This window comes from Vidua macroura, chromosome Z (assembly GCF_024509145.1).
Source record: "Vidua macroura isolate BioBank_ID:100142 chromosome Z, ASM2450914v1, whole genome shotgun sequence".
NCBI lineage: Eukaryota > Metazoa > Chordata > Aves > Passeriformes > Viduidae > Vidua > Vidua macroura.
In genome coordinates, this window is record NC_071611.1 from 45,717,012 (window position 1) to 45,744,219 (window position 27,208).

Here is a 27,208-nt window from a genome sequence, read left to right on the forward strand (position 1 = left end):
AATAAGGCAACAAACCTTTTAGAAAGCAAAAATCCACAAGTATTACATCAGTTCAAAATGGAGATGGACTGGGCAATTCAATTGATACTACTATTGTAGGAAATGACAGTTTGAGACACCTTGTTTGGTTTTGTCCATGAATTCTAGTATGGCTTATAAAAACAGAACTTGTTCCCTTTTTGCCTTTTTTTTTTGTCTGAATACAGGTCATATGTAGTATTCTACTTATTTTCTGAAATGAGCCATTATTTTGAGCATCCTTTCCTTAAAAATATAGCTTGACAAGAGTGGTAAGCGCATGATGAGTTAGGCATCAAAGGCTGAAGAACTATCACATGGATGTTGCAACACAGCCTTTCCTAAAAGTTTATCTGTCTAGAGTTGCTGTTTTCATGCCTGAAGAAGCATATACTTTATAGCATGAGAGCATTTGGTTATGACTGCTAAAAAGACTTGCTGAGGAATTTAAATTAATTTTCTTGTCCCAAGGTAGATGTAAACCAAAATGTTGCATGGAAGTGAAGCTAATGTCTTCAATGCAGTGCTGGAGACTGTACAGTGATCCAGGGAAATCCATTCCTCTTCTTTCCTTCCCATATTAGCTTCACGTCATACCCAACATATTTGCTGATGCAAGCTGATGTCTTCTTCTTGTGGACCATAACTACTGATCCTTTTGTTTGTTAGCTGTCTTCTGGAGGCAGGATGAACTGTGGTGATGCCTGTCTCTTTCCTCAGGCTTCTTTTGTCCTGAATTGATTAAGCCAGTGTCCTCATCCTTTCCAGTAGCTTATGTTTCCAAACCTCTGAACAGTCTTCCTTTTCCCCCTGGACTGTGCATTTGTTTCTGTCTCAGCAGTGTACAAAACAGGATGCAAGAGTCTGGCAGAGGCCTTGACAGGACTGGATAAGACAGCTTCCCAGTTGTTATGTATTACACTACTGGAAACTGCTTTGGCAAAAATAATCATGTTGTTGATTCACAAATTTTCTAATGCCCTGCCACCCACAGATCCTGTGATGGTATGACAACCTTCCCAATAATTCCTCATGTTTATTTTTGTATTGATCCTGATTTTTGCTTCCCACATTTTGATTTGATTCACCTGAGATTATCCATTCATTTTACCATAACTGTTGTGAAATATTGCGCTGTCTCCAAAGAGGAAGTTCTGTTGACCTTTTTGACTTTGGAATTAAAACAACACTGTTTGAAAAGGAAAAAAACAAAACAAACCAAACCAAAACACCACCAAAATTTGTTGTAATAAATCTTCATCTACTGAGATAGAGACTCAGGAGTTCAGAATCAATGAGGAGAGGAGAGGAGAGGAGAGGAGAGGAGAGGAGAGGAGAGGAGAGGAGAGGAGAGGAGAGGAGAGGAGAGGAGAGGAGAGGAGAGGAGAGGAGAGGAGAGGAGAGGACTTGAAAGAACAGCCTTGGGTTACCTGAGCATGGCAGAAAGGCAGAAGTAAGCAAGTATTTTTGTTAAAAGAAAATGCTGATATGGACTATCAGGAAAATAATAGAACTGATACTGGTTTGGTCAGAAACTTACTGATGAGGGGAGGGTGAAAATCTGTAAAACTAATTATTTAAAAACCAGCAGAAGCAGGCACATGCAGCCAAGGCTTCTAAAGGAACTAGTACAGGATAATACAAACTGCTAGGCAGCCTGTTTGGACTTCCATGGAAAACAAATGAGATCCAAGGAGACTGAACTAGGCAAATGTAGTAACAGTCTTTGACAAGATAAAAGCCCTGTCCCTGGAAATTGTTAAGCAGAAAGCTGAATTAAAACAATTTTCAAATGTTACGAAGGTCAAACATGTCAACACTTACATCAAAAAGAGTTTTTGAGCTATTTTGAATTGAAATTGAATTTTCTGCTGGTAGAGGATTGCAGACCATTCTGTGCAATGCTACTGCAACAATTCCATCAGCACAGAAAAAAATTATGATAGGCTGAAAGTATGAGTTATTTTTATTTCATGATGGCTTGGGTTTGATTTTTGATGACGGTTTTCAAAATGTGCAGTAATTTCATGTATGATTGCCTGGTGTCCCTGGATGACTCCTCTGTCTTACCAAAATTTAAATCATCACTATGCTGCACCAAATACATCTTTGACACAATGTACTGAGGGTTGACCCAGTTGCTTCTGAGTTTCATGGAGCCATTCAAGATAAAGGGTTGTGCTGACAAAATGTTGAGGGCCTCTGGAGCAAAGCTATGTGATTGCTGAGTAAACTGAAAACATGGGCCTGGATTAATTGAAATGTGAGTAAAATTGTCTTTATGTTCCAACCTGGATAAAAAAATAAATGTGCTAAAATATTTTCTAAGGGCCTCTGCAGAGGGGTGATATATTCCCAGCAGAGGCTGTGTATCTCTAGCAGACAGGCTGGGAACACATTTATTATTTGGATTGACATTTATCTGACATCCTTCTTGCAAAAAGAGGACTTCAGAGAAATGCCACGTTCCATTGCTGGAATAGCTTGTTTCCCTAGCCAAGAATAGAGAATGAAGTAGTTACTTGCCAGGGTGTACAGCCTTCAAGTTTTGTTTTACTTGATTTGAACTGTTCAGGAAAGTGTATGCAGTTGGACTTGCTAACTGAGAGCCTGCTGTATGACTCAGGTTTGCACCTTTTGAACAGTGGTGCTGCTGTTTTTGTGTTTGTGAGCTTGCACTGTTCTGGTGTGAACAAAACAAGCAGGACTGTTCTCAGGTAGCAGTTCTGTCCACTTCATCTGAAAGGTCTCCTAGAAGGAATTGTACAGAGGGTTTGCAGTAGAGGCCACAGAGGATTGGGGTTCTGTGTTTGGTGCTAAGTTTTGATGCTGAGCAGAGGACATACCAAGGAAGTGAATTGTTTCGCTGTGATCTCATTCTCACCATTTATGGGTGGATGTGAAAGCACTTCCTTCCACAGTGCTTCTTGTCATCAGGCAGAGAATCAATACTGCCATGTCAGGAGAATCTGATGCATCACCCTGCACCTCGAATTTCATACTGAAATACTGACACCTTTTGCTGTTGTATCTGGGAGGTATGGAGAGCCTCATTATAAAAAGCAAATGTGACAGCACTTAACATGTGACCATCAGGAATGGACCCTACCCTTCTTCCCACCTTTGGATCAGCAGAAAACTGGGAACACTGAATTGAGTGAGCTCTTACTGGACTTGTCAGGTCTCCAGCCCACCAATGGCACTTTTCATAGACTCAGTGCCTTATTTAGATAGTCAAAGTGGATGCCAGCAGGTCACAAGTAAGCAGAAGGGGAAGACTAAGCCTGGAAGAGGGGCCTTGGAATGGAAAAGGAAAAGAATTTATATAGAGCTCTGTTTTTTGCAGCAAGAAGAAAGGCTTCAGCCCATGTATCACAACCAGCTCAATGTGCTCATATAGTGTGAAATCCTATTTTTGAAAGCAAGAAGACGAGTAGAAGCAATGAAGTGAGACACTAGCAAGTGTTACACCTAATCTTCAGCACTGTTCAGCTGGAAGCAAGTAGCTGGGTAGGGCTGAATTTTTGGAAAGTGGTGTGCATACACATGACAAAAGGCTTTAATGTCCTCTATGCTTGAAATTCACATGTGCATTCATTGTATTTTGGGCTCACAGAGATCACAGTGAGGCTGATATGCAAAGTATCCAGTGACTTCTGAAACCTCTTCAAAAACTTATATTTCCTTTTACATTAATTCTAAACCTCTCAGCAGATTCTGGAAGTGTGACCATATTTCAGAGTTTTTTTGGGATTTATATAGGAGTTTGAAATGCATTTTTGAGGGATGGTGATTTCTTTCCATGTTTAGTCTGTCACAAAGAGATGTTATTCTATATAAGATTTCCTAACAAGATCTTTGATGTGAATTTTCTTTTCTGCACCAAGTCCATTGAGCAACACAATAAATATGGCATGTTCTGAACAGGAATCTCTGTTGTCCTTTTAGGTTTCTGTTTAGTTTTATTAAATCTTGAATGGCGCAGAGCCTGAAAAACTGGCATGGCTGGGAGAAACACAAGTCTGGTTTTGGTGGAGGAGTGGTTTTGAATGAATGTTCTTAGGACAATATCTAGGAAGATTCCTAAACTAGCAGAGCTCTTGTGGACTTTTCTTCCCTGATGAAATACTGCTCTGTCTGAAAAAATTAGGCAAGAAGTAATGCTGACATTTCTCTGTCATCAGTGAGGCCCTGTCCTGCCCATGTGTAAGGAGGCAAAAAAAACTCCCAAGTATGGACTCTAGTAGAAAGCAAGGTAATGCATCTGAGAAAAAAACAGCTGTTAGAAAGGAAGGGGAGGTTTGGAGTTAGGGTTGCTTTGGAGGGCAAACCAGCACAACTTTGGAAACAGATTCCTGACAGAATGCAGTGTAAGAACTGCAGCGTTAGGGTGCACTGTGTGTTGTGACATGCTGGTGTGTGTAGTGCTGGGTAAGGGCTGCATCGGGCTACCTGTGAGCCATGGCACAACCTAGCCCATTGAGGCCCTCACTGTTAATGAGGTCAAAGATTCCCTACCTGGGAATGGCCCATTGCTGGCCCTCACTCACCACATGTCCTGTTCTTAGGAGGCAACTTTGTGTCAGAAATTGTTAGTTAGAAAGTGTACAGACAAGTCAAAAATACCAACAGGGCAGCATCTTTCCTAAGATGATCAAATAAAGAATTTGTAGGAGTTCATGTTTATGAGAGATTATTTCTTCTTTGTGATAGATTTTGACATGAGTTTTTAAATTCCAGCTTTACGTTCCTTGCATATGAGTTTGAGAGGAGTGTTTAAATCCTTTCATGTGTATGAATATTTTAAAAAAACTCTGTAAAAACTGTATGGTGTGGGATATGTAGAATATTGCAAGCGTTGAATATCTGCTTTATGTTACTTATTCTGTGTCGTGATCTAGAGTGATTGATATATCACAGATTGATACCAGACTAATCTCTGAACTTTTTTGTCCTTAATCCACTGTCACAACACTGCATAGACACAAGGCTTGTGAACCTGCATCTCAGATTTTAACTGAAGACACAGAAGCATAAGGAACTCCACTTGGTATTGCCTGACACTGAGAAGGTGCACACTACTAAAAATGTAATGATGCAGGAGGAAGGCACACTTCAGCAGGTCTTTGGGGTGGATAACAGTACTGAAATTTAACCCAGAACTTTGTACATGTTGTGTTCTCATTCAAATGTAAGTTTTAAGTGTAGACTTCTTGAAGTCTCATGCCTATGCTCAAGACCTTCTTGAGGGTTTGTTGTTTAAAGAATGGAGTTGAGTCACTTGGTAATACCTGGGAAAGATCCCATTAGTCTGTAAGTACAGCTTTACAGCTTTACCTAGCTTGGGCAGGGTGAATATTTCAGCCACTTGAATTATTTTTCCCCTGATTACCTGCTTGTTGTTTTGTTTTTGTCACAGTTTTAGCATCTACTTACTAAGCAACTGCTGTTGTACAATATTGTTTGTTATTTTCATAATTGGGTTTGGAGAAAGATGTTTTCACATCCTTTACAATCTTTTGCACCAGAGCTTTTTTATTTGGTGCTGAATATTACAGACCATAAGTCAATATATTCTTGCATTTTTCCATATAGGGAGTTGCTGGTTGAGTTGATACCAGTTACACTGTGGCCTTTTCATGTAATTTCTGAAAAGCACTGCCCTGCCTAGCCCAGAAAACTACCCAGTAACTCATTTTGAGGCCAAAGCGTAACATGCCTATAAGATAAATCCTGACATCCTTTGTTCTTGTTTCTGTTCCTTTCATCACACCCCAGAGCCTGCCTGCTTATCTTGGACCATTTTAATCTTGACAGTCAGACTTAACATAATCAAGATGACTGTGCAAAAAATCTAAGGTCTTGGCAGATAGCTCTGCTTTTCTCAGGGATCTTTGAGCAAATGTTTATCCAGAGCACTTACCCTGACAGTAAGTGTGTGTGACCATGTGCTGGAACTGCTGTGGGGAAGGTGACCTGCCCTGGCCTTTAAAAAAATTATTTGACTATCTAGGGCTCAAAGTGCTAAAGAAGACAGGGTTAGCTGTTGGAACCGTGTGCCTTGTTCACTGAGATATTTAAGAAATTTCTGTTCAGTTGGTCTAAAAGGTTTGAGTTCAGAGATATTTTCACAGTTTTTTTTGCCTTTTTTGCCCCACAAAATCTTGCGGTACCTTGTTTTTTTTTTTGTCCATTCCAAGTGGTAGTGATGGAGGAGACCTTTAATAAAGCTACTGCTATCCAATTTGAGCTAGCATCCTTCTGCCTTCATACCTTGATGGGCTGCAGTTACATTTTGATTACATAACACTGTTATTTTCAAATGTAGGCAGCAGGGAAATTTGAATAATAAAGGCATGTAGTACAGTGAACAAGTCTCAGGGCTAGCAGAGGAAAATAAGATTCTCTGGCTTTGGATGCACTGAAACTGGCTCAGTAAAATCCACAGGTTAAAATCTTCCATATTTTGCCATCAACAGTTTACCTTATAGGAGATGTCTTGCAAGTCAGTTGAATTTAGACAGACACTTAAATTTCCTGAGGAGCCCTTGTTGGCATACAACAATCCTTTTAAAGAGCAAACCAAAGAGAAAAACATAACAAAACCACCCAAATACTTTTAGCCTTTTGCTCAGAAGTGCCAAACACTCAGCAGTTTCCTGGTGGCATTGGCAGCAGATGGATTTTCCCGGGTCTGAAAATCAAAATATTTTAGATTGGTGTATTGGTTGAACTGGGACAAGTGGTCATGTCCTAATGTGGCCAGCCAGGGAAGTAAGTGGAGGTGCCATCTGGCAGTGGATCCCTGTGACTCATTCCAAGAGTATCATCTCAGGGCATTCTTACTGCACAGCTGGTGGCTTGTAAATTCTTATTCTACCTTGGGACTTGGTATTTTTTCTGTGTGGCTGAGCTCACAGGTAGTACGAAGAACACAGATTAAGGCCTGTGTCTCACTATTTGAAAATTTGTGAGCTTTCCTCTTGGAAAGCTTTTGCATTGAGAATTTCCAGGCTTTGATCTTCTTGAAACCAGCTAGGGACCATTCCAGCAGTTCTTGTTTGAAGTTTTTTTGTTGCAAGTGTAACAGTATATCACAACATAGAAATATAATGTAAATTCTTCCTTTCACCCCTGTTCCATTGGAAGGGTCATCTGGTGCTCTGCTGTACTCCTTTGGGAAGCCAGAACCTTCTCTTAAAGATGCTTCTAGTTACCTACAATACAAACACTAATTCAAAACTGTTGTTCTATTTGGAACAGCAGCCAAAGTCCTGGCCTAACTGTTCTATTGAGTGAAAAAATGTTTCATCAGTGCTGAAACATTTTAAACAGAACATGCTTTCATAGCTGGAAGAACTTCAAGAAAATCCAAAGATCTTGTTGCACAGTTACCAGAAGACATATGATAACTGTCTGGGCTTGTTCATGGCGTTGCAAGGTTAGGTTGTTTACTCTAGTAGCCTTACAGTCTTGATTTATTCACACACAGGAATCATGCAAGTAATGTACATCAGTTTTGCAGAAAGAGGGAGAAGCATTCCAAAATATGTGTTCTGAATAATTTCATTCCACTAAAAAATAAGTTGTATACATACTGGTGAAAATATGTTCACTATTCCAAATTTCTAAGGAAGCAGTCTTTGAAACTGTTGTTGAGTTTAGTCCTAAGCTATACATGGCCTGTGGTAGCGAGGACAAATAAAAAAAATACTGAAGGCAAGTAGGGACTTGTAAGAATTTTTCTTTCATCTAGCAGTATTCCAAAGAGCATCTATGAGCACTGAGTGGAAAAAACATGGTGGCTAAATCCCAGGTCACTAATACCAAGTTTATTTCATTTCTGTAATTGTGGATTAGGAAGATAAAAAGTGCTTCTAAATGTTGTCCTTGAAGCTGTGAAAGATAGGTAGTCTTCAGCAATTTTACTAGCTTACTCCTTACACTCACAAACACAGTGAAGTGTCATAATTTCTACATTTTTTTAAATGCATTCTACAGTTGGAAAGACAATTTATTTCCTGTCTAAGATAATTTTCCTGTACAGATGTTAAAGTGTAAAAAAAGAAGTTTGTTTTATTAACCTCAGTATTTTAGTTTTGTTTCAACTGCATTTAAGACTATCCAGCAAAAAGGAAGGAGAAAGGAAGTGGATCAAAGCATCTATTTTAGCAGAAGATTATTTAAAACAAATAAGCAAAATGCCAATTAAAACATCAGTTGCAGATGTTGCATTTCAAAAGCATAGCTAGTCTCAGCCCAGGAAACTCTACTTTCAGGTTTTTTGCTTTGCAACTTGCTTATTATTTTAATACAATCTTGAGATGGTTCTGTTAAGTGTCTTGTGAAGTAAGTATTGGGCAAAAGAAAGAAGCAATTGCTACTAGTGTACTGGTTAGACAGTTCTGTTAATTGGAAAGTGAGTGTATTCTAAGAGAAATCAGGATTGCTAGTATTTCCGTTTCATTTGAATCATTGTTCCCAATGATTTTGAAGCTGGACATTGCTAACTGAAGAAATGCTGAGTAGGAGACAGGTAGGAATTCTAAGTGTAGTAGTTGAAAATAGAGGGAGATTTTTTTTTTGCCTTCAACTTTGCTTCAGGACTGCAGAAACCTGACATTAGACAAAGGGCTAGTGCCTAGTTCTGTTTCTTCAAGTAAAAATCTGATGGAGATTTGATATGTGAAAGTTTTAGAAAGAAACTTAGCTAACATCTACAAAATATTTAACAAAGATGGAATTTAAAAAAAAGTTTAATCCTTCTCCAGTAATGTGCAAATATGGATCACCAATTCAAGGATTTTCTATACTATACGAAGAATGCACTTTGTGAAAGCTTGGGAGATTCCTGCAGGACAGGAAGGAATGAGTGCAGCTGCAGGTTCATAGTCACATAATTAACGCTATAGAATGATGGGAGCAAGTTCACAAGGAACAGCATTTCCTGCAGTGCTGTAAGTAGGGTTCCTTTGATTCAGCATTATCAACCATCCTTCTGCAATAAGAAAAGAATGAAAAATTGCTTTTAAAGCCTTATTTTTTACAGCTCCTAGTTGAAAAAGGAGCTATAGGTTTTGTATTCCTATTTAAATTCCAGATAACAACTTAAAACTTTCAGTGTCTTCTGTTTGGTCCTGGTAACACTGCAAAAATTTGGCATAAGATGTGTTAGTGTGAGTTTATTCTCAGCAGAGACAGATAAAATCCTTCACTGCCTTTACCTGTGTCAGCATTTTTTTGTCTGACTTGAGGCAAATTGGATGTCATCTAAGTGACTTAGATGATCCTGTTACAGAAGAAGTGCTTCCTCTACTTGCAATGCTGGCTTTGAGAAAAAAACCCAAATATAAATAAAACGAAGCCTATAGGAAATGTGTAACTCATAAGTAACCTAAAGTTGTTTCCCTTTCCTTTTATTTCATTGACTTCTACTGTTCGTCTCTTGTCTGCTGGGCAGGTCCCTCATACAACCTGTCGCTGCTAATGGCTTCAATCCAGTCTTTCTCACAGAAGTAGTTGCCAGTCCCAACTTTCTGTAGAAGACTCACCAGACTTCTAAGGAGCTGCATCACACTGGAGCAAGAAATCCTGCTTTCTTCTCATCACTTGGCCTCCTAGATCATTACCATGTCAAAGGAGGGTTTTTGACTTTGATAGTCATGATGCTTTTGATTTAAGGCCTGCTTTGATTTGGCGCAATAGTGTTCATTGGCACAGAGAAGCAATAGTCTCCTCCAGGTGAAGAGTTAGGAGAGAAACATGCTTTTGAGAAGGAGGAGAAAAAGGGAAAGAATTAGCTGAGGAGGCTGAATGGAAGCTGTAATGAATGCAGTTTGTCTCTGAGAAGGACCCAAAAGCAGCCCATGATTTCTTAAGACAATTAAAAGCAAATTGTCTGGCTGAGTGATCCCAGAGCAAGGAAGATGCTCCCCAGACTATAATTTAAGGGGCTGAATGGCCCTCAGAAACTGGGAGCAGAAAGAAAAAAACCCCCCCGAAGATGAGGCAAATGATGGAACAGATGTGAGCGCTTTTGTTGGGAAGACTTGGAGGCTAGCGGGGGTGGCGATAGGCTAATTTGAGGCGAATAATGCCAGGTTCCTTTCATATGCAGAATAGCACTTTGATCCAATGTGGATGAAAGTACTTAAAAGTGGAGAGGATGGCAGGGGGTCTTTTGTCTTTGACAAAAAAGGCATCTGCCAGGCTCTAACTCCCTTTTCCCCACCCCCTTAGCCTAGCAGGCCACTCCAACAATGTTAGCAAAGGGGACAAGTGTCTCCTGACAGCTGAACAAATCTCCAGGAGGAGAATGAGGTTTGCAGCAATATGTATACTGGAGAGCTTAATCGATTTTTCCACAGTACAGAAAGGTAGAGGGTTGGGGGAAAACAGAAATCCCAGTGAAAATGGCATGTGGGAGATAAAAAATCCCTTTCTAATAAACTTGTTACTTTTGTTCTCCAAATACATCTTTTCAGAAGATGCTTTGATGCTAGTATGAATACACTTAATGGAGTAGAGTAGGATGGAGTTGCTGGAGGGGGTGTGTGACATGAGGAAGAATAGTCTTGCAAGGAGGATGAATGTAGAGTGATTCCTGTGGATTCAGGAAAGATCTGGAAATCTGGACACAGAAAAGATCTTGGAAATAATAAAATAGTGTAATGCAAGAGATACCTGCAAGAGAGATACATACTTTCTGTACCACCTGCTGGAGGAGCTCAGATCTACCCAAATTCTTAGGTTTCATTTCTAAGAAAAATCAAAAATTTCTTTTTAACCTTTCCATATTTGCTGTTTTCTTAACTGCTCAGAATTGCTAGGAAAGGACTGCAGGATCGAATGAGGATTTTGGAAGGCAAGCAATATTTGTGCCTAGCAAATATAGCAATTTCAGACCAACTGCTGATGTGGTCTCTGCTTCTGCTCTGTTGACTTTCTTCGGTTTTTCACATGTGGTAAACAAGACTGAGATCCAGTTTGCAGAGTTTGATGTCTGTGGTCTTTTTTAAGCATCACTTTGCACCTAGTCTGATGTTTTCTTTGAGAAATAATGACAGATAATGAGTTATCAACTTCTGAGCAAGACCCATTTCAGTAAATTAAATCCTTTAAGAGCAGTAGGTTCAGGAATCTTACCTTTTTTTGAGACCCTGACAATGTTTATCCATTACTATTTACTGAAGATAACCTTTTCACCAGGGCAGAGCTTTAAGCAACTTCTGATATCGCAAATAGATCCTACCCCTTTACTCCCACATCCCCTTCTCTTTTGGCTGAGGAGTTTGAATTCCCCCAAGAAGGTAGGAGTGATAGAGAAATTGAGAGGAACTATCACATTGCTTTGAGAGGCTGTACGCTCATGCTGATGGCAAATTGTAATGTTGTGTAGTTGTTCAGTAGGTGTGCCATCATCCCCCCTCCAGCAGATGCCACTGTTCTGTTCAGACCAGCAGATGTGGAGGGTATTTTTTACAACAGAATTTCCAGAATTTCCAGTACTCCAGCTGTGCAAAGCCTGATGCATGAATTACTGTAACTCATTAGGGAGGGCTAATTGTCAAGGACATTGATGCTCTCTTGATTTCTGCCTCTTTGTTTTATCTTGACGTTTCTTGCTCCTGGTGCAGAAGGACTTGACCTGCTGCTCTGTCCTCAAAAGAGCGAGGACTACCTCTGTCCCTCACAGCACCAATGTGGAAGCCCACTCTCTATGTCGGGAACTTCAGGTAATTCTTGTGTGACTCCCCCTCATGTACTATGTATAGTGATAGGATGCAGGTCTGGGTCTGAGTGGGGACAGACGTTGTGTGTGGGGAAGTCTGAGCTGTCAGAAAACAGCTGTAGTCCTCCATGACAAAGAAAAGCAGTCGACGCATTGCTACACAAACCACCAATATGGCCATGGAGTCCAAGGCAGGCTGCTGGATGCTCTGTCCCCAGGCAGTTGTGGTTAGGATGGCATGCAGGAGTCTTGAGCTGGGACGCTTTGTTCTTTGAGATGAAACATGAACAACCTCATTGTAAAAGGTCTTTCGTGCTTTCCCATTTGGGCAGGCAAGCCCTTCAGCTGCTGCCATCCTGAAATTTCCTCATATGTCCAGTATCAACTCTCACACTTCCAACCAGAAAGATGTACTCTTAGCAAAGGCCATAGAGCTGCCAAAGCTGCCTCACTGGGGCAGTTTTTTGTCATGTCAGCAGTAAGTTTAGAGATATGGAGGAAGAGGGGGTGAGTTGCCTCTGTTCCTATGAAATGTGTGCAATGATCCTCCTTAACTGTAGGTCATAATTGAAAATTTATGCTGTGCTTTTGGGGCAGATTTATGTAGCTCTTTGCAGCTTACTGTGTGCTCATAGGAAGGAAGATGCCTATATGGCTTGGCCTGGCTGCTGCAGTGCAGGCCCAGTCTGTCTGGAGGCAAGACTGAATATATTTCACCTGAAGCACTTTGCAAGGCAGGAGGGAAGAGATCTGTATGGACCTGAGGGTAGCATGCAGAGCAAGTGACAGCAGGAGTACAGGCTGCAGGGTACAGCACAGAGAGGAAGATTCTTTTTTTTTCTCATGTCTCACCCAGCAGGCTGGTGTTTTCTCCCCAGAAGCCAGTTACCCTCTACTGGTTTGTGTTTGGATGAAAATCAAACAGTAAAGATTGCAAAGCCTCTTTGATGTGCTTGGTCTACATTGAGGCAGTGCTACCTGACCAGCTCAGGAGGCTGTTGCATTTCCTGAGTGCTGTCTGGACAGGGACTGGCTGGTCATTGTTTCGAAGTCTGGAAAAGGACATACTGCTTTAATGGTAAATAATCAACCAGGAGGTGTCCAATAGCTTAAAAATAGGCCATTCTCATGGAAGTGCTTTTGACTGGACTGATTGTACATATGACATTTTCCTGGCATGGCCAATCAGTCATAGCTGTAGAAGTCCCATATTTTCAGGATGGATTTGGCTTGTCTCTCAGTGAATGTTGTCTGGTCATAAGCATCCACTAAGAGTTCTCTGAAGCCAAACAGATGGAAAATGATGACTTTGGAGTATGATAGATCCCAGCCTGCATACAAACCTTTGTTCAGACGTAAAATGGTTTCAATTTGGTTTTGTTCAATTTACTTTAAAATCTAACAGAGGTCCTTTGCAAGATAGCCACTGCTTAGTTTGATATAACTTGCCTGAGTGTCCACATGGAGTTGTTATTTTCGTTGAGTGCAGTTTGTACCAACAAAGTGAATTCTTTCCTTTTTTACAAACATGAGATGTGAGTGAATGTTGCTATTCACCCTCCCAGAATTAATGCTACCTTATGTGCTTTCATATTGGGTTACATACACAGTGATTTGTATCCAAAGAGGTAAGTCTAGCTGTAGTAGGGACAGCATGATTTCAAGTCTGATGGAATTTGCACCTTTCTGTGCAAATTCTGACAGATGGTTGGGGGGGGGGGGGGGGAAGTTGCACCTGTTTGTTTCCATATCTGCTCTGTAATCCCAAAATTTGGTTCACATAGTCTCAGTACATTGAGTATGCTTACTGATGTGTGAGTTTCATAGTGTTGGCAAATACTTTCAGTTCTAGACTGCCTTTGATGATGTTTGAGGCAAATGTCCAGGAGGAGTTAATTACACAGAGAGTAATCAGAGCTTACAAAATAACACTCTCATGTGTAACTTTTGAAAAAATTCAAAGCAGTATATCTGAGCTTCCTTTAAAAATAAAAATAATAAACCAATAGGTACTCAGAAAGCTTATTACAGTTGTCCAATTTTGGTGTGAAAACCAGTGGGAGCATGAGTGTAAGCATGACAAGATGGGCTCAGAAGAGATGGTAGTGTTTTACTTGCCAGGTGGTGACAGAGGATTGGTCCTGGCACATGGTAGTATGCAGCTCCATGCCTCACTAAAGGTGCCCACAGGCATTCCATGTTCAGCCTGGGGAGTTTCCACCCCAAGTCCTTCCTTGGCTTCCTGCCTTTATGGAGCTTGGTGGCTGCTGTCTGCCGTGGCTAGGGGTACAGAGATTCTGCATCTGTTTGGCTTCAAAGACACCGGTCAGTCCAAAGTGCTCTCTTGTCCCTTTTAAGTGGCTGCCATGCTCATGGGCTGTGGAGCGTCCAAGGCAGGGGGCAGCTGGATCAGCAGCCAGTGTCTGGGTCAGGCCCTGAGGCCACCACCTTGAGAGAGCCCTGCTGTGCTGGAGGTGGGGAGGCAGCCACATCTGGAGGGCAATCTTCTCTGGTCTTCTCTCTTTATGGGCAGCAGAGAGGTCCCTGGGGGTAGGAGCTGTGGCAGCCAGATAGTTTTCCTTAAGGCAAAGGGGATGGGAATGTTTGCATTCCCAGGAGAAGGCTGAGGAGGAAGGAATGCTGTCAGCACCCTGCCTGTGGAGGCAGTCAGCTGGGAGAGACTGAGTGCTGAGCAGCTGCAGTGAGAGCAGTTACCTGTGCCCCCCACCAGCCACCACTCTTCCCTGGCCTCCTTGAGAGAGCCATTCCTGCCTGAAATAGATGTGTCTGAGAGGAGACACACAACAGCCTGTGACTATTCTTGCAGATGAAGAAGGAAGGGAAGGAGAAGGAAGGGAAGGAGAAGCCATGCTTAATTTAGGTAGGTGGCTGAGGAGCTATGGGGTTAGGAGCCTGTAAGGCCCTGGGGCTCTGTGGTGGTCAGGCAAACTGTCATCTAAGGGAACAAGACTGCCCCTGCTTCAACCTGCCCCTTTGTATCATCTATATTAATCAAGTCACAGGCAAAACCCCATTGAGTTAAATGTGGTGAGTCAGTCCATGCTCTCTGAGTAGCGTAGATCCAAGGTGTGAGTACCTGTGGAGCTGTAGGAGGCATGGGGTAGTGATGTCTAGACTGGCAGACTCAGAGCAGGAGCAGCTTCAGAGAGCCTTCAGTCAGTGGCATTGCATCTGGGACCTTCTCATGGGATCAAAAGAGAACTTACCAGGAACTCTGTGTTTTCCTCCCTTCTCCCCCTCCCTCAGGTGGTCTTTGCTTTGAATCAGACTCTCTTGCAGCAGGAGAGCCTCCGAGCAGGGAGTTTCCAGATCCCCTATACGACAGAAGACCTTATCAAGCATTACAACTGTGGGGACCTCAGCTCCATCATCTTCAACCATGACACTTCTCAAGTGAGTCTTGCCACTGCAGCCCTTGTACTACACACATCTCCCTGTAGTGCTAACCCCTGTAACACGTGTGCTCATCTCTGCCCAGAAAGGCAGGCCCTTTCTGGGTGAGGGCCAGAGGCATGTGGCTGGCTCCCTGGTATGTCTGTTTTCCTGAGCCTTCTGTTCCAGGAATCAGCACCACCCCAACCCCTTTCTTGCACCCAAGCAGTGAAGGTGCACCTGGGTTTCCCTTTTGGATGAGTGCCTTGTTTGCTTTAACATCAAAGCTCTATGAGTTAATAATTTACTTTCTTAAGGATCCTGTGGAATTACGCTAGCTTAGGTATGAGCAAACCTAACGCCAGCAGAAAGCAACATCAGGCTCTCTTGCATGAATAGGAACAGAGAAATGCACTTGTGATTTGGATGCTTTTGTAAGGCTGGGCGAGTTACAAGCTTTTTAATGTCCCCTATTAGTTTGATTGTGTGCTGTGGATATGGCCCAAAGAAGAGAAATGGAGTGAAACAAAGAAAAGATGGATTTAGACTGAATGTGAAGGAAAAGAGACTGTCTGAGACCTCACAGACTTGGGTTTATGGAAATGGTTTCCTAAGCAGCACAATGGAATGTAACAGTGATCTTTAAACCATGAGAAAATGCCCAGCAGGGACCAATTTGGCCTGTTTGGGCTGTTAGATTAACTAACCTCAGGCTGGGACATCAGGCTTCTCTGATCTTACTTGTGAGGTATTGCCTGGCAATTTGTGCACATCAGTGAAAACACAGGCTCCATCCTTAGAGTGCTGAATAAGTGTTGATACCTGATCTTTCTGTGCTGAATAACCATTTTGCTATGACCTTTTGAAACATACGGTACAGAGCTGCAGAGCTACGGTCATACTAACTCCTGTTTCTCTGGTGCCAAGCTTTGTGTGTGTGCTGCTGTCTTTCTGTCCCACACACCCACCCTCCTGCAGGTGAAGGCATCTGGTCATCAATACTGCCTAGCTTTTACACTGTGCACTCCATGCATAGGTTTCAAAGGATTTCTCAGGGGATACCAGCATTTTAAGAGGATGCAGACGCTGCATCACTGTCCGGTGGAGATGTTACAGACTGCAGACATTGCCCCTAGGTCCTTGGAGAGAGCAGCTCTATGAGACAGGCATGTTGCCAAGGGAAAAACTGTCCTTTATTTAATGTGAGGGCTCCACCTCCGGGCACTCTTCTTGGGAGCAGAGCTGAATACTGATAGTTTGCCGCACTGTCAGTTTATGCTTTAAGTAGAACTTCTCAGTAGGTTGTATTCAACTCTATGCTTGCCCAGTAGATGAATACCTGTGGGCTAGCTACCCTTTGAAAAGATTCTGTAATAGTCTCTCTGGGGGGCTCCAAAGTCTCTGCATCTGCTGCAGCCTTGCAAGGGAAAGCACCTGGCTTATTAGTGGCTCTGCTCTCCAGAAATCACTGCTTGCAGGCCCTTTAGTTAACCATCCCCATGACTGAATGTGTAAAGCTACTTGTCAAGAAGCTAGGATTGCTGCAACAGTTGCAGACCCACATTTTCTCTCCACTGGCAAGAGGTCAGGGTAGCATGCAGCCACAGCTGTCCTTGGGGGCCCCAGGAGGGGAAGCCAGCATTTTAAAAGATACCATCAGGACAGAGCAACTGGAGGTGGTAGCACGTTCTTTATTGAGAAAATCTGACCCTCTTAAAGTTTAGAGATTTTTTTTAAACTACTTCAAATTGCACAGTTATTCTTTGGCAGCCTGAGGCTCTGATACCAGTCAAATTCTCTTAGAAGAGCATAATTATCATTACAGTTATGTCATACCTATGGCAGTTTAAGAAAGAGGTATGTAGCTAAAAGCAGTTAGGGGCAAAGCTTTCTTCAACTGAGTAATCAGGATTTAGGATCTTCAATGTGGCAAAATGATAGTATTTGTTGACTTTGAATAAAAAAAAATCTATCTGGCTAGCTTATGAAATGATGTATTGAGAGAAATGAAGCACCATGCATCATTAGAAGTTTGCTAAGTATTTTTTTAGCTTGCTTTGGGTTTTGTCCTACTGGCTGTGCCTTAAGGGATGAGGCAGTTGCTACACTCTGTGTGGAACAAAAATGCCTGCTCATAATGGCTGCCTGTGAAACAAATTCCCCTTTCATGAAGACTTTTTTTTTCTACCTTAGGTCCCAAATTTCATTAATGCTACACTTCCAGCCCATGAACGCATTACTGCCCAAGAAATAGACAGCTACTTCCGGCAGGAGCTCATCTACAAACGAAATGAGCGAATGGGCAGGAGGGTGAAAGACCTGCTGGAAGAACACCCAGAGAAGAGTTTCTTCTTTGCATTTGGAGCTGGTATGTGATGCCATTCAACTTGAACTCATCCTTCCCATGTCGTTTAGAAGCATTTTGCAAATGTTTGCCTCAGTTTAAAGAGGGGTCAGTATTTTTACTGTAGTGTACACAGAACTCAACTTTTCCCCGATAGTTGCGCCCTAGTAGGAAAACCTTTTCAGTGTAGGAGACTGTTTTTTCTTCAGTGTGCAAAGAGCTCACAGTGCATGTGCTTACTGCAATGTCTGTTAATTACAGACATATTTGTAGTATGCAGAGGCAAAGACACTGAGTCAACTGCAGTGCATGCACAGGAGGACCAGATCAGACATACACACATGTTTATTGTCTGGGCAACCAATGCAAGAGGATAGGAGCAAAAGGGAGGTGAAATGAAAGGCAGCACATCTGAGGCTGTACCAGTGCTTGAATAACCTTTCAAGGACATGTTCAAAAGAAGAATATGCCAAATTGTGTGAATCTAAGGGACTCAATTAATGCAAGGAGAAAGGCACAATTTCTCTTTTCTCTTTTTCCTGCACCTCTTTCACTGTGCTTCCACAAATAAGTTGTATCTGCTACTATTTTGGAGAAGCACAGTGGGCTCAGTTGGGGAAAACCTACTTAATTTTCTGCCTCTTAGCAGTCAGCAGGACTCTACAGGCACATCCAGCAGTACATCCAACTCAATGAGGTTATCATCTACACTTCAGACTAGGGCTAGGTGAAGGGTATGAATACGATTATTTTGCCATGGCTCCCATTCTTTATTCTATCTCCAGGGAATGGAAGAAGTTAGGATCAGCATTAAAAAAGATAGGTGCTAATTCCCAGAGAAATATCACATCCCTTCCACCATGAGCCATATGACCTTTGGGAAAGGGGGAAAACTGAGACTAGTGTCAGCATCCATGTGTAGTTTTCCAGTCTCAGTCCATACTGCTTTAGTGAGGATGAAAGATCCAGACAACGCAAGGAAAATACTTACTTAAGCACTAAAAGCATTTGTATTCAGAGTGTGTGAGAATTTCTGTACTTGCAACAGGGAATTGTGGTTACAAATTTAGCATAACAAGGGCCAAATGTGTGAGAACCGGGATGTCAGGAAGGGTGGCTGACTATGTTTGTTCAAATGTGTGTGAAGATTGTAACATGCAGTCTTCCTGCAGTATCTCTGCTCATGCAACTTGCTGTCACAAAGAACAATGAAGCAGGCCCTGGTTGTGTACATTCTGGTCATGTCTTTCTGTAGGCTAAGACCAGGGCGTTGCTGCACTCCACTGCTGAAGTTCTGATCACATTTGGACCTGCTGCACTCATGTTTCTGACAAAAACATGCACCAGGCCCAAGTCCATGTTGCTTCTGTTGCAGGTAGCTACTGTTCTGCCAGGAGGCCAGATATTTGGGCTTTGGTTACTGCATCACAGCTTCAGTAACGAGCAGCCTACATAAGCAGACATATGTGTTGTTCTGACATGTCCCAAGAGCAAAATCCTTTCAGAGGAGAGAGCTTCTTCCCCTCCTTGCACACACGCTGAATCCTAGCAGCTGCAAATCACATGTCTTTAGATGGTTTTGTGTCATTTGTTTCCCCTCCCATCAATTTATTTCTGTTCCTGTCCTTCTGCCCCAGACTGTCTTAATTGTCATGGGTGTGCACAGCACTGCCCCAGAGCCCAGAAGCACTGCAGAACCAGGACAGATCCCTGTCCTTCTTAATTTCTCAGCTTTCTTGTTCTCAGCTTTCATGACAGTAGTAAAATCCTTTCCCAGGTTTACTGGAATCTTGCTTTTCTCTTTCCTTTTATTTTCCCGTTCCCTCTTTTCTGTGTCTTGATTGCTAACATTTCTAAACTGCAGCACTCCCGGGAGCCTTGTGCCTAAATGAACACCCTTGATCTTTGGCTTATGTGTACATGGCTTGATCTCCAAGCACCCAGTGTGCTCTTCTCATGCTTTTCCATCATACTTTTGAAGCCAGACAGTTTTCCTGTCTTCTCTGGGGACTTTGGACTGATTTTGAAATTGTCTCTAATTACTCTCTGGCTTTGATATCAGTCTGTACTCTGTTCTCATCTGCTCTTCTAAATAGTTCTGTTCAAAGGATAGTGCCAGCCTCCCACATTTAGCAGCACAATTCTTGATTATACCCTTATTTGACTGCATGAGGTTTTTTGGTGGGTTTTTGTTCTTTTATTTGTTTTGTTTGTTTCATTTGTTTCTTATTAAGCATCTAAACAAGAAGTAGCATCACAGGATATATTGCAGAAAACAGATCAATTTTTCAGATTTCTGAGGTTTCCTGAGTGCATATTGCAATTATGAATGCAGTCTTCCATTGTTTTCCAGCAAGCTAATTCAGCTGTTTGTTTATGCAGATTGTTGTATGTGATAGATAATTATGTAGAAGAGTTATTTTCATGCCAGCAAGCAGTGAAGATGAACAAATACCTTGTGATCAGTTTTAAGCATTGCTTGGAATTGTACTGCTGTTAATTACTGAGAAAAGGTTTCAGGAGAGTGCTCATACAAGGCAGGTTAGAATGAGCAGTAGGAAAAGAGAAGCAAAAAAAAGGCTATAGGAATGGAAATAAATCATGACTGTGTGGTGGTTTGCCCTCTTCTACCACCTGTGAAGAAAGGATATCCTAGCAGTAGCTTATAAACTGCAGAACAAGGTTGTATTAAAATGGTAGTAGGATATTTAAGGGTCTCCCAATTAGAAGGGGAGAGAAGACTTTCAGTTATTTTCTTTACAGATTTTTTAAAATTTATTTTTAAAACAGCTAGGCTTTTTTGTAAGGAAAATTCAATCTTTCAATTAATGAAACACCATTGAAAAAACAACTTTTGTCATCAATTTATCAAGCAAGATCATGGTTGACATGGGTGACTGTGGGATTGATTACATATACCTTCTCTTGTTATTTAAACTACTCTTGGTATTTTTATTTTAAATGGAGGAAAATCAGAAAATACTGATTTATTTTATATTCTAACTGGATTGATGAGATTTAGAGATGTGTAATACATTTTGCAAAAGAAGACTTTTCCCTTTTCAGGTCTCGATATAGCTGCATGGCTATAGATGTTGACTTCTTACATCGAATTTTGTGTGTTAATTTGGGCCATAATCAATTTGATAATTTGATAATTAGATTCAGCACATTTTATGCCTTTTTAAAAATCAATCAGGCAAACTCTCTCTATATGTGGTCAAAAATGCTTCAAAGTCAGAGCTCATTTCTAGAACTGTTTTTGTTTGGAAGTAATTTGCACCAAAGTGGAGAACTAAATACCAGCAGATTTTGCTGAAGAGATCCAAAACACTTTGCTTCTGGCCAGAGTGCAAATAAGGAAAGTTTCAAGCCAAAGTAAGTCTCTTTGAGGGAATTAGAGGGAAGCATGGAAGAGAGAGTTGGCAATGCCAACAGCATTCCACTACGTTCAGTAAAGATTTATCTTAATTGTGGACAGGCCTTTACATATGGCAGCACCAGGGTTACGAGTCAGGCCTACTCCCTTTTGCCAGTGGTGGAACTTGTGAAGCAAAGCCAGCTATAATCTTTCACCAGAAGTCTTCCTTCCGTACGCATTTTTAATTTCACTGCATTCTGGAGTGGCACATTCAGGATCTGGATGCTAAGTCAATATAAGTGATGGTACATGTAATTCCGTAGCCAGCCAGCCAGGTAATGCTGGTAATTCTCACACTGATACAGCAGAACTGTATTGTCCTGCTGTACTGTGGAGAGTTTTACCACTTCTCCAAGTTTTACAAGGGTGCTGCATGCTGGCTAAACTTTCCCAGAGGATACTGACAGAGAGTTCTGGAAATTGTCTGATTCTTCCCTCTGCTCAGAGCAGGATCATAGAGAGCGAGCAGTTTTCCTAGGACTGGAATATGGGCAAGGATGAAGACTCCAGAATCTCTCTGGGTAAACTCTTTAGTGTTTAATCACTAAAGAGTTTAAATGGGACTTCCTGAATATCAGTTTTTGTTCATTGCCTCTGTCCCTTCATGGCACATTACTACTGGGAAAAATTCTGCTCTAATTTGCAACCTCCTATGAGGTATTTATGTATAAATTGTGGCCACCAAGCCTTCTCTTGTCCAGGCAAATTATGTCCCCCAAGCCTTCTCTCGTCCAGGCAGAATAGTCTCAGCCTCACGTGTAATTCTCCTAGAATTACACGTGGTCTAATTGTTTCATCATCTTTGCAGCTCTTTCTCCAGTATGTCTTCATCTCTTTTGAACTGGGAAGCTCAGAGCTAGACACTGGATGGACCCAGATATGTGTTACCAGGGCTGAGGAAGAGGAATCACCTCAATCTGTGGCAGCACTTCTCACACAGCCCAGGGGGCCATTGGCTGCCTTTGCCACAAGCCATTGGTTTGCCTTTGCCTTGCTGGCTTAAGGCTACTTGATGCCACATCTTTTTCTGCCAGCTGGTGCTCAGCCTGTCATGGTGCCTGGAGCTTTTCCTGCCCAGATGCAGAACTTGATTTGCTGAACTTTTGCTGAGGTTCCCCTCATCATAAATCCATACTGACCTCTCCCATAGATTTGCTTATCCCTGACACATTTGGAAATAATTTGCAGGCTGATTTGCCCTACCACCTCCCCCAGGAATAGAGGTGTGGCTGAGTAGTTTACAATTCCCCAGATCCTTCTTCCTGCACTTCTTGAGGACAAGAGTTATACTTGCTTTCTTTCAGTCCTCAGGGACCTTCCCTACTTACCATGACCTTCTGAAGGTAATTGAGAGTGGCCTCTAGTGGCATTAAACAAGCTCATACAGTTTCTCTGGATGTATCCTATAGGGACGTGAACATGGTTGGTCTATTTGAATGTTCCTTAACCTATTCCTTCTCCACCCATAGTGAACCTTCTTTGCCCTAGATTTTCCCCCTAGTCGTAGGAACCTGAGATTCCTGAAGGTTGGTTTGACCACTAAATAAAGTAACAAAGACATTTAGTACTTGGCCTTTTCCACATTCTTTGTCATCAGGTCTTCTGCCCCCTTCAGTGCTTAGATTATTTATCTAGTCTACAGTTTACTGCTGACATGCCAGTAGAGGCATTACATGTTTCCCTTGATGTTTCTAACCAGATTCAATTCTAGATGGATTTTTCTTCAGCATGGTCATTTTATTCGATTTTATTCCTTTAGGTTACTTATGGTTTCTCTTGGAGGAGCTGAAGAATGAGAGAGAGAAAAAAAAAAGTGTTGAGGTTTTTATTATGTAGGAGGAAGCATACTTAGTGGCTTGAGATCTTGACTTTATTTTGACAGACAAGACCTCTGCTGAAGCCAGGTTTCTAGGAGCCAAGTTTAATTCCCTCAAATCTCTCCTGCCTCTTTGAACAGTTGAGAAACTCCAAAGTGTCAGTTCATGAATAAGAAGTACAGAGGGATCCAAGATACCTTATATCCCTGTGGAAGAAATTACTGACTTCAGTGAGAGAGGCTGGCTGATTTGACAACCTCAGAAGCTGGTTCTCTTAATCTTGAGAACACTGGAAAATTCCTTTTTCTCTTCGAGCTATTTTTCCTTGCTCTGGAAAGAAACATCATTCTGAGGCTTTAAAGTATATTGGATGTTGGTAAGCTACTATTAAGACAAAGAAAAAAAGGATGTTGGTGAGAACTTCTTCAGCTACCATTTCTTCTAATTACTAAAGCAAATAACAAATGTGTTTATTTGGCATTAGTCAGACTGTATGGAGTCAAACCTCCAGGGACTGACTGTTTTTTTCCCAGACAGAATGTGTTACCACCAATGGTTATCCCAGTCTGCTGTAGCCCACCAAATGGCTTCCTTCATCTTCTCTAGGTTTTGAGGTAATCCTTATGATGTGAGAGGTCAGTTTTGTGTCAGCCTTAGGTGCCACATAGGCATGTCTAAACCATTTTCCATCAATCCTTATGTCATAAAAAGAAAAAAAAACCCACAAACAAACAAAACAAACACACAAACAAAAAAACTCCAAACCAAACCAAACCCCCCCCCAAAACCCCACAACAACAACAACAAAAGAAACAAAACAAACAAAAAAAAAAAAAAAACAAACACTAAACTTTTAAAAATTTCAGGGCCAAGTGTAATTGTGCTGAATCTGAGTGATGTGTTAGGTGGTGCTATTTCTATGTAGAGCTGTTCAATCTTACTTCTTGACATTTTCTGTTCCATCTGGAATCTTTAGATGCAAAATTATACAAGAAGAGCAAGATGAGATACCACCTTGAAATTTGGTGGGAATACAGAATCCATCATGGAAAATTTGAAGCTGCCATCAGTACATCTGGAATTTGGGATATGGGCTGCACAGGGAATATTGACTTATCTATGCCTTATGTAAAAAATTTGAAATGTTTAATGAGTAAGTTCATGAAAAGTCTGTGAGAAAGAGAATATTTGTGGAACCTGGAAGAGGTCAAAAAAATTTTGGTGGGAGGGGCGGGAAGACAACGTAGTGATAAAATAGATTTAAAAAACAGACTAAATGAGTCTTGTGGGATCACCTCACTTCTCCCTGGGCTCAAAGGGCTTGCTGATTGCCTGCATGCTTCTGTCTCTGGAATGCAGCAGCATTTTAACTTCCTTGGGTGGGAGGAAAGGCTGAGTGGCTGAAGGTGTGCCTGGACTTCTGTAATCTGAGAATGTCAGATACAACCCAGCAGCTTTGAGACTGTTTTCCTTTGTAGGCTCTTTGAGTCTTCAGAATGCTAATGACAGGGTTTATTAGAACAACAACCCAATCCGTGAAGGGGAAAGATAATGTTGTGTGGAGGCAGGACCCATATCCAGCGCCCCAGGATTCACATGAAGGGCACTACTGCTGACATCTCTGACACTGAAATGAAGAAAGCTTTGCATTTCTCCATTAGAGGCAGTAACCTCTGTTCTAATATATTAGTGCAGCTGTCAAAATCAGCCAGGCCAAAACTACTGTGCTGTTTCTGCTCAGGTACTGACAGTCTTCTTATCAATGCTGGGTTTGCCCATTACTACCTTTACTGGGCAGCTAAAGTAGGAAAACTTTCATCATGTAATGTGTGTTTTGAGCTAGGGGAATTTCAAGTTCTTAGTAACTTTTTTGTAGGAAAGGAAGGAGTGGTGTGTAATGGGAGCAGGTCCAGTGGCAGAGGTGTCTGTGAGTAGTGTAGCTCAGATATTACACTGGTAATTCCTTCCCTTACTGGTAACATAGTGCTGGCTGCTAGCATAGCACTTCTGTAAGGGTCTTCTTGTCTCATAACCTAAGGAAAACTCTCAGTAAGTGAATACCCAGAAGCTAAGCTATGCCTGCATACAAACTGTTTCTCTTAACTAATTTTTTTTTTTTTTTACAAAACAAGCAATATGGGCATGTAAACTTTTCTTCTGTGTTAATTTAGTCATAAATTCCATTTTATAATCAGTGAAAAAGCTTTTTCTAGCTTCAATTTTTGGGGGTTGTCAGGATGTTTCACTTTACCCAAGGGGAAAAATGGGAATCCCTGCAATAAAAAATACATCTTACATTTAAGAGGCCTAATTTTTGACAGAAACAGGTAGATGAATATCTTCTTATGTTTCACAAGAAAAATGCCATCATTTTGGCTCATGCAAATTGTAACTCCACATGCTTCTTTTCAATGGTATTAAGACCATTTTTGCCATGTTGTACAAGGTTACTTGCACAACATCTACTACTCTGAGAAGTTACATGGGTGAGTTGATTAGCAAACCACATCACTTTTGAAGAAATGGATTATATTTTTCCTCCTGAGTGGATTTTAGTTTCAGGCACTTTCTTTAACCCTTTTCATGTCTAGGGAAAGTACTTTCTTGAGCATAGAGAAAACCACTGTTCCATAATTGTACCCACCAGATTTTCCTGCTTGGTTCAAGAGTACTGAAGTATGGTCCACTAAGGTTTTGTACTAATAATAGATTTCCAGGAAATCATGTTTTTGTGGACAAACACTTATCATTGTCTCAGTAGGATAAAACCTTGTTTTGAAGTTTACGGAGTAGTATTTCATTAATATTTCATCTTGTAGGTAATCAAAGGAAGGATTTTGTTTGGAGGTCTGCTGTCTGAAAAATATAGGAGGGCATATGAGGGCTGTTTGTATGGGATTTGACCTGCAAGTTTGCAGAAGTGTTTGAATGCAACATCCCTATACTCCTACACCTAATGTGAATTCAAGGATTCTTTAAGTTGACTTACAGCATCACTGGTGCCACCTCATCCCTTTCAATCTTTGTCATTTCCTTCTCCCTGTAGTATTAAATTTGTGAGACTACCATGTTCTTTGTCCTTTGGTTTCTCTTCTGATATCTGGACATTTCTGGACTTGGAAATACTGTGAAAAGCAAGAATTTACTGGATTTAGTATTACATGTTTTGCATTTGATACACTTAAATGGCAGATTTGGAATTCCAGCCACTTATGACTGATCATGGTTTTCCATATGTTGCTTGGATTGTCTAATGTAACTGTGCAAAATTTCCTCTTCCTGATTCTGGGAGAAGTGAAGTGTGTACACCTGGTGCATCGTACTCATGCTTGAAAACAGTGTCTTCCTCTTGGAAATTGCAGAAAGCATATGTATGAAGGAAACTGATTTGTAATTTAATTGATCACATCACCTGCTTTCCTTCTTTTGCTTTGGATCATAACAAATATTTTGTCTAGCTTTTTTCCTCCATGGTTGTACTAGCTGGGTTAAAATTACTCCAAGTTCTGCATCCCGGTGTGTATTTAAAAAGTATAACTATGTTTATGTTAAAGGCAAATTATGAAGAATGAATGCAGATGATAATTGCCATAGGCATTTCCAGGAAGTTTCTAAATAATTGTGAGATTTATACCCATGAAACTTTCTTGGAAGTATTTGTTTCAGTGAAGCATAGAGTCTCTGGCACCAGAAGTCCATTTGAGTGCTTGTAGTCCAAATAAACATCCAGCTTTATGATGTCCCCAGCGGCTGGACTAATTTGTGCTGTTTTGTGATTACAGTGCTATAATTCTGTGCTTTAGTTGTTCCCACAACATCTTGGAAATCAGCAGTCAAGATCAGGTTTCCTAACAAACAGTTTGGTATCTTTACATGTATGTCAAGTGATTCATTGTCTTGGAATGTTTGTAAATGGTAAGGTCTTGACATGCTTTTAGGGTGGATGGGAAGTGCTATCTTTCTACTAAAGAAAATACAGAATTATATATACTTGGGGGTTTCCATTAACATGATTCTAAGAGGTCAAAGAACTTTATCTGCTTGGAATAGTCAATTTTATTGAAATTCAGAGAGGAGTATAGTTTTCATGAGTCTTACAGACTTGGTTTTGGTGAAAAATTAAAATTTATTAACAGGAACAGAACAGTTGTCTTGAAATACTTCCTAGTTCCTTTTGCTAGATGCAGAAATATTTCAGACTCACAATGGCTCAAATTTGGGTTCAACAATCTTTGCTGAAACCCACAGTCATCTAAACTTCTATAAGGGTTAGGGTTAGGGTTAAGTTATAGAAGCAGCTCTGCAAGCGCTGACAGTAAAAGCTGCAAGCAGGAGACACAGGTTTCAAGGCAGTAGTAGGAGCCCGTGTTCTGCAGGATTGGGTATGGCTGTTGAGGAAGGTCAGAAGCACACAATGAGTGGTCAAGTCTGCAAGTGCACATTGGTCAAACTGCATTGTTCTTTGAGCATATTGCCTATTGTGA

At 41.2% G+C, this 27,208-nt stretch overlaps 1 protein-coding gene across 5 annotated transcripts in view; it reads left to right on the top strand.

The window, feature by feature from the left end:
• TRABD2A (TraB domain containing 2A) overlaps nt 1-27,208 on the top strand; it is a 93,441-nt gene that overhangs the window by 51,733 nt on the left and 14,500 nt on the right. For 4 of the 5 annotated variants that reach the window (XM_054003536.1, XM_054003540.1, XM_054003537.1 and 1 more), the window contains exons 3-4: nt 15,017-15,163; nt 17,336-17,510. In XM_054003536.1, coding sequence (XP_053859511.1) covers nt 15,017-15,163; nt 17,336-17,510 — 322 coding nt within the window. The remainder of the gene's footprint in view (nt 1-15,016; nt 15,164-17,335; nt 17,511-27,208) is intronic. The other variant, XM_054003539.1, reaches the window with a different exon arrangement.